The 8,394-nt window shown below is 41.7% G+C and overlaps 1 protein-coding gene across 1 annotated transcript; it reads left to right on the top strand.

Annotated features, from left to right (window-relative positions):
• The first annotated feature begins 357 nt into the window (after positions 1 to 357).
• On the top strand, positions 358 to 1,561 carry LOC137238786 (putative nuclease HARBI1). The gene is made up of 3 exons (XM_067763816.1): positions 358 to 578; positions 635 to 918; positions 975 to 1,561. The coding sequence occupies exons 1-3, from the start codon at positions 358 to 360 to the stop codon at positions 1,559 to 1,561; spliced, it is 1,092 nt and encodes a 363-aa protein (XP_067619917.1).
• The last annotated feature ends 6,833 nt before the right edge of the window (positions 1,562 to 8,394 follow it).

The following is an 8,394-nucleotide window of genomic DNA, read 5'->3' as shown; positions in this document are numbered from 1 at the left end:
AATTATCCCTGTAATACATTATTACTATACATTTTTCGGATGAATATCCTTATTCATATTTCATAGGAATAATATCAATTTTAATATTTGTAAACTTTAATGATTAATATTTGGTAAGATACTCTAAGGGCTATTTTCACAGTGGCAAGTTAACTTACATTCCACAGTTAACTATTGATTCTCAATTTCACTGTAGCGAGTTAACTAAAAGTTTACTGCCCAATGTTGGCGAGTTAAACTCTAGTTAGAAATTAGCTGATTGACTTTGAAATACATATTTATTTATTTATTAATTTGACGTTGACTTTGAAATAGAAATTTTAAATGGAAATTTTATTTTACCTTGCCCGGAATAAAATGGACCGTTTTGACTATCAGGAATTGCAGGATATGAACGATGCAGAAGATCATAGTGTTGCTAGAAGAATAATTGTCCGTAGGAGCAAAACTATTCGCGAAAGAACTGTGTTCTCAAACTATGATGAGAAGGATTTTCGTGATCGGTTTAGATTGACTAAAGAAGTAGCTTGGGCTGTATTAGCTAAAATTAAGGATAAACTGGAACACAAAACGAAATGGTAAGCAGCTACTTTGGTAGCATTGCAGAAATCACTGTAATTTTTCTAAATCGTAGGAATAGTGCCTTAACCGCTGAAACAATGCTGCTAGTTACTCTTCGCTTTTATGCAACTGGAAGTTTTCTGCAAACAGTAGGCGATCTATGTGGAGTATCTACAAAAACAACTTCGCGCGTAGTTACAGTTGTCTCCCACAACTTAGCGCTACTTGCCAAAGACATCATCTGTTTTCCCTCTGATGAAGAACTTCGAAGTATTCAAAAGCAGTTTTATATGACAGCTAAATTCCCCCGGGTTATAGCTGCTATGGACTGTACTCATATAAAAATTAGTTCACCTGGTAAACTAACTCGAAAATTGTTTCCTTCATTAGTTATTGCAAATGTATTATTACAGGAGGAGATGAGGCTGAACTTTATCGGAATCGAAAAGGGTGGTTTTCTTTCAATGTTCAAACCCTTTGTGATAGCACTCTCAAGATATTGGATATTGTAGCGCGGTGGCCAGGATCCGCACATGATGCAACCATTTTTCGAAATTCTCGAATATGCGCACGTCTTAAAAATGGGGAGTTCCAAAATGGAATCGTTGTAGCTGATAGTGGTTATCAAAATACAAATTGGGTATTAACACCTTTGTCACAATGCAATAGTCCAGAAGAAAATCTTTATAACGAGTCCTTAGTTAGAACAAGAAACTGCGTTGAGCGTTCGTATGGCGTATGGAAACGTAGATTTCCAGTACTATCACTAGGGTTGCGAATAAATATAGCAAAAGTTGAGAGTATTGTTGTCGCCACTGCAGTTTTGCACAATATTTGCTGTTTGAATAGAGATTGGGAGCCTCCACCTTTGTCGCCAGGCGTTGAAGACATGATAAGAAGCAGCCTAGAATTTCCAGCTTACAATCATTTACCAAGCATTAGCCGAAATAATCATATGAGACTTACTTTAATTGATCAACATTTTTCGAACTTATTGTAAATAATGACATGTACATACATACTGTAGTAGAGCAAACTCATACTTATCCAGAATCAATCAGCCTGCGATGGGTCTCCACATGACACAAACAATCTTTTTAACTGTGATGTGGAGCCAACAGATCTAACGGCACATTGTATGGTCCAACCCTTTCGAAGCAGCTGTTTCCCTTCGCCTCCCGTTAGATGATTTCGATGACAACCTATGAGTGGTAGTGGCAGTCGGTTCTATGTACCGGAGCGACTCAGGATTTTTTCCGACCAAGGACTGTCATTTCAGTGTAACCCCACTTAATTTGTTGCGTCCCTCCCACAAATTGTCATCCTACCAGCAGATCCTTGCAGCGGGACTGCTCTATATTCTCTTGCTCCGGGAAGGTATCGAATCCAATCCGGGTCCGTCTCCTGACCCCGGTCCTGAGAAATGGTTTTGCTGCATCTGCCGAAAAATAATCTTTTTAGGGCGGTCATACTCTTGTCAGTGAGTCTCGTGTATGGGATGGTTGCATCGGACAGGTTGTTCTGGGCTACATCCCAAAACCAGACGTCCACGTAACTTCTATAAATCTTTTGTGGCTCCTTGCTGTTCACGCCCAAGGGCATCCCGTAGTCTACGCCTAAGCCCCCCCCCCCTCCCCCCCACTACCTTCCAGCAGCCCCGCTGCTCAGCAAGCCACAACAAGTACCCGCGCCCCACGGCGACAACAACTCAAACAGCTGCTACCACTCATAACTGCTATCTTCGTAGTAGAGTCGGTAGCAATGCTGAGCATCAGCCCCTGCCCCCCTCTTTTCCAGCAGCAATCGTGTAGGTCAGGGAAACAAACTCTTAGTCCCTAACCTCGTTTGTACAGTTTGCCAGCACAGAATATATATGTTTGCGACATCCGCCCAATGCAGCTCCTGCCTTGGGCGGTGCCACTTTCCTAGATGTTCTGGTCTCCGCGACGGCAACCCCCCGACGGGTTTCATTGCGCCATGTTGGCAGGTCGAAAACCCCAATCTACCGGGTACCCCAATGCTTGCCCAAGGACGCCCAGTCCCAGGGCCAAGACAGCAGTTGCGTGCTGGCATTCCTCAACCCAGGCGTAGTCACCCGTCACTTACTCCCAGAGTGGGGACGTCTGCCCCGCTGTACTTCAGAATTCTGCAGTTAAACTGTAATGGATTAACTGGGAAAATCACGGAGATAGTCGATTTCATGAAGCGGCACAAAATCCGCATTGCTGCGATTCAAGAGACTAAACTTACAGCAAGATCTGCACTGCAAACCTGTTCTGGGTATAATGTCCACAGCAAAGATCGCATGAGCGGAAATGGAGGCGGCCCTCGCGTTTATCATATACCACTCTGTGCAATATTATATATTTGCTCCTGGCATCGACCGAAGGCCTATCTGTCCGGTCAGGTGATGCAAACCTAGAAATCATCAACATCTACATCCATTCTGCCAGCTGTTGCCCCAGTGGATACCGCCCTAATATCAGCGCCTTACTCACTGGCTGTTAGGTGGGGCGAAGCACTGTTACAACAACAACAACAACAGTGGTAGTGGTCTCGCTTGAAAGGGGCGAAGTACCGTTACAACAACAACAACCCCTTTTGCTGGACAGCCATCATGGTTCCGTAAATTGCATAGCACCATTAGCGCTAATGCAAGAATCGCATCATAGGACAATAATCGTAGCACTTGACTGTCAAAACTGTTGACACAGTAGATCACAGCATCCTACTCCAGCACATAGAAGAGTCAACGCTTCCCCGCGCCTTAAGAAGTGGACCGCCAACTATTTGAATAGCCGGAAGGATACATTCCTACGCAGATGAGCAGTCGTCTGATGAGCTAAACTCTAAAATAACATATTCAGTTAAATAAAACAAATTTAAAATTATTTTCAAGGTTGTATATTGCGTCTTTGTTCCTTCCGAACTTTGGCTTTCATATATTTATACATTTTTCGCATTTGCACACCCACTCCCACTTCCCACTCCACTCCCACACCCCAATACACTCCACTACCACTCCCCACTTCGCACTCCACTCCCCAATACACTCCACACTCCACTACTACTCGCCACTTCCCACTTCCCACTACCACTCCATGCTCCCCAATTCCCACTACACCACACACTCCCCACTCCACTACCACTCCCCAAAATCCACCAGACTCCCCACTCCCACTCCACACTCTCCAATTTCCACTCCACTCCACACTCCCCAATTCCCACTCCCCACTCCACTACCACTCCCCACAATCCACCAGACTCCCCACTCCCCACTCCACACTCTCCAATTCCCACTCCACCCCACACTCCCCAATTCCCACTCCACTCCACACTCCCCAATTCCCACTCCCCACTCCACTACCACTTCCCACTCCCACTCCCAACTTACACTCCTACTCTTGTGCCCGCTCATACACGCCCTCCTACTCCCAAAATCTCTAGAATTGCTCCAAATCGTTTTTTGGGCTTTGCAGACGTAGTTGTTTTTCTTGCAAATCAGTTTTTAAAATCTTCATCCTGATTTGATGCTCTTCTTCTGCGTGCCTCATTCGCTGTTCATGCTCTAATAGCCGTTGAGCACGTCCCTCTTCCTCCCGCCTAACATTCATTTCATGTTCCTTTATACGCATTTCCAAGTCCTTTTCAGCGCATATTTTCTTGGTTTCAGCCAAATCGCCCCAGCTGGACTTCGAGCTTTGTCTTAAATTTGGTGCCAGCTTGGCGCTTTTAGCGCTTTTAAGCATACTAGGAGTATATTTGCTCCAGTTTACATTAACATCTAGAAAAATTACATAGTTAAAAGTCACATCGTCGTCAAATTTGAAATTAATATTAGAAATACCTTCCTTGTCTTCGCAGTCCTCTAAAACTTCCACTATCCCTTCCTCAGTCACTACTTCGTTTTCAAAATCTTCGCCACTATTTGCATGAACTGTTTGAAAATAAACAGAAATGATTACCAGCTCATCCTATAGAATATTAAGTATGCTTACCATCTTCCATAGTGTGGTCGCCATCGTATTGCGATCCCCTACCGATTGTTTGCGTATCGTGCACTATACGCATTAAATGCTCATCTGATGGAGAATATGTATGGCTTGCTGCTGGGCCTCCACCAGTAGTATATAAGGATTTTCGCACTTCTGATTTGGTTTTTTTTAACGATTTCTTTAAATTACTATATTTATCCTTCAGCACTTTCTTCGAGCGTCCCGTACCAAACTCGGCATTGAAACGAAGGGATATTTCATCCCAACACTTCTCCTTCATATCGACACTAACGCGGTCGGTTTTTTTGCATTCTATAATGCTTTTCTTTGTTTCGAAAATTAATAATAATTTGTCAATTTCTGCTGATGAAAAATTTGATGCGCGCTTCTGGTCAGACATTTTGCTATTTTGTTTTGATTATTATTCTTCTTTCTCACTAATAAAAAATGTTGCCATACTTTATTACTAAAATCAGCTGATTTTATTTGACTTCATTGGAAAGTTAACTCTTCACTGTGAAATTGAAGTTTATTGAAGTGTAGGTTAACTATTGCAACTGAGTTAAAGTAAAACTTGAGTTAACTCGCCAGTGTGAAAACGGACATAAAGCTACATAAATATTAAGATATGCATACAATTGGCGAATAAATATGTAATCAATTTGTGAATTTAAAATTAATCGGTGCTAATTTTTTATTTCAAAGGGATGTGAGGTGATCTAGTTCTTCCTTAGGTATGGTTGGGTTTAGGGATTAACGTCAAAAAAATATTTCTCATGGTTGGGTAGGAGAGAAAGGAAGCGGCTTTATTGCTTCCCAGGTTCGATCGACTGCACCTCCGGTTTATTCCGTTTCCGGTTGTCTGTCTTATCTTTAGGGATTTTCGGGGTTAAAGTGTTTAGATTTTTTTTTTTGCCTGGTTCTATTCAAATATGTGGATGAATTTCTTTCATGTGTTAGGTTGACCCCTGTACACATGTGACAAGCAAGGACCACCCCAACCCGGCGAGCTCAGACCTGGTTTTAACTAGCATGCACGCTTTGTCACGTACAGGACCTCGTCAGAGGTAGCTTAGTTGGTTAACTCCATCACAAAATGGCGTCCAAGTGTGGGGCTCCTAAGAGGTTTATCTCTTGAGGTCCTTTATAAAATGTGTATTCTTTTTTTTGGAAATTTGCTCTTGATTTGGAATTTACTATCAACGATAGCTTTGGCCTATTTACTAACCAGTTAAGAAGAATTTCTAGCTTCAGTTGATTGGGGTTGTTTGGAATTAGGAACAGTTAACTTAGATTAGTTAATCTAACCTTTCGCAATCTAATCGAATTATTATAAACATATATTTTTTTTTATTTTGATGTCATGACTTGGAATTGGGGCAACTGGGGTTTTACCGGTTCCGTAACCAGTCAAGCAACAAACTAATGTCGAGGGTGGTAAAATAAATTCATATAATGTGGAAATATCAGACAAACACTGCTTTGAGTGTTGATACCGGTTATAAAGAATTTATTTTTATTCAATTTAATAGTTTAATTTAAACGGGAATGCTAGATCGAACCAATATCTTCTACAGACGAAGGCTTAACCAGAATCACTCTCACATCCCTTTTATTCAGATGCGGAAAGCTACTTAGTACAACAATTTATATTTCATTTTTTTCATTAAATTTGCAAAGAACAAGGTGTAAGATTAGAGAAGCAATTTTTTTGATTAGTTGAATTTTTTTTGGTTAGAAAATAATAATGGCAGTTCGGCATAGCTCTGATGATTTAGTGAACTTAAATGTTCAGTATGGAATATGTACCATTTGTAACGAGGAAATCTCCGAAGAGAATGGTTGCATGACTCCTTGCCAGCATATATTCCATCGAGCTTGCATAAGTAGGTGGTTGACTGAAAATAATGCTTGTCCTTTATGTAGGCGCTCGTGTGAAACCGAATCTTTAAAAAGTTTCAACGAGCAAGATCCAACAACAAGTTTAGATGCTTCTACGAGTCAAGGTGCAATACCAAGACGAGAGGGTCCGTTGACAAGGTCTAGGGGTAACGAATTGTCTTCAAATTCTCGTATACCGAACCAGGGGAATTGGCGTTGTAGGAATCGTGGAAATCATACACGAAGTCCGCAAACCTTAGGTCAGGGTGTTAATCAAAGGCACATGCGGAGTATGTTAGAAGAGTCTTTCAGGGAATACGAAGAACGTGCATCTAGACAAATACGAGAGGAAATCAGTAGGGCAGTAGCAGATTCTCTTGAAAGTAACTTGAGCAACATGAATTTGAACGCGTCGCGTTCTGGTACTGAAAACCATCGAGTAGTAGTCGAAAATGGGTTACCTACTGTTCACGTAACCCGCGAAAACGTGCATGCTGTACGTTTTCGTTCTAATGGGGATACTCTCCCAGTATCTGTAGCTGCGAAGATCGTTTCCGGTTGGAAACTATCATTTGACGGGTCGCTCGATAGCATTACGGTAGATGAGTTTATATATAGGGTTAACGCTTTAACTCGGTCTACTCTTCGTGGGGATTTCAATATATTATGTCAAAACATTCATGTGCTGTTTGAAGGCAAGGCCAAGCGCTGGTTCTGGCGTTATCATCGTTCAGCAAACGCACTTGATTGGGCAGACATATGCGATGACATGCGTAGATACTTCAAAGATTTTAGAACAGATTTCGATATATTATATTATTCGTAATAGGAAACAGAAAAGTGGGGAATCGTTTGAGACCTATCTTGATTCTCTTATGAATATAGCAGACGGATTGCGTAGACCTTTAACTGAACACGAGATGGTTGAGACTATTATTCGGAATTTACAACCTGACATTCGTTTAGAGCTTTTGCATCTGGATATTCGCACTATATCCGAGCTGCGGAGATCCTGTCGACGACGCGAAAATCTTTTTGCTGAGATTCAAGGAAAATCTCAACAAACGAGACCGTTTTATGGGCAACGAAGGCAGGTAGCAGAGGTGGAAGAAGTTGAATTAGAAGAAGTTTCTGCTCTCGATAGCAACCGTGTTCTCAATTCAGTGGAACCTAAAAAGTATTGGAACTGTGACGAACTTGGCCACGACTATAAAAAGTGTATCAAACCTAGGCGCGTCTTCTGTTACGGCTGTGGGCTGATCGCGTTCTTCCTATCGAATTGTCCTAAATGTAACAGTTTGGAAAACAGGGTGAGGGATGTCGGCAACAGGAGCAGACATCCCAACTGACAATCGGATGCCGAGATTCGAACACTCCTGTAACCATTCTTAAAAATAATAGACAAGTTTCCAAACCTATTCCACCGTTGTTCCCGATTAAACCACTCCATCAAAGACTTTTAGCTTACCGACAAACACGAGAAGAGATCTTTAAACGTACTCGATCTGCGGAGAGAGCACGTAAGTTTTGGTCGACAATAAAGTCGAAACAAAAGAGTTTAAGTTCCATTTCCCAAATTTTCCAACAAGCAAATGAACCCTACCTTGGATTGCTTGATTCAGGAGCGTCAGTTAGTTGTATCGGTGCTGATTTAGCAACTGAGCTGTTAGGTGAAGACAAAGGCGTTAAAAGGATACGGTCATGTGTTCGAACAGCAGACGGTTCTAGGCAAGATGTGGCGGGTATAATAAAACTCAACGTGACGTACAAGTCTGATTTGCATCAGATCGAATTTTATTTAATCCCTTCTCTGGTTCAAAATCTATATCTTGGAATAGACTTTTGGAAGGCATTTAAGATCGCAGTAAATGTTATTAGCGAAGTTAGTATAGGTGGATCAGTTCCCAATAGACACGCTTTAAATTGCCAACAGCAATCTATCCTTAACTCTGCTATA

Source organism: Eurosta solidaginis, chromosome 1, assembly GCF_040869045.1.
Source record: "Eurosta solidaginis isolate ZX-2024a chromosome 1, ASM4086904v1, whole genome shotgun sequence".
Taxonomy (NCBI): domain Eukaryota; kingdom Metazoa; phylum Arthropoda; class Insecta; order Diptera; family Tephritidae; genus Eurosta; species Eurosta solidaginis.
This window is presented reverse-complemented; position numbering and strand designations above follow the sequence as displayed.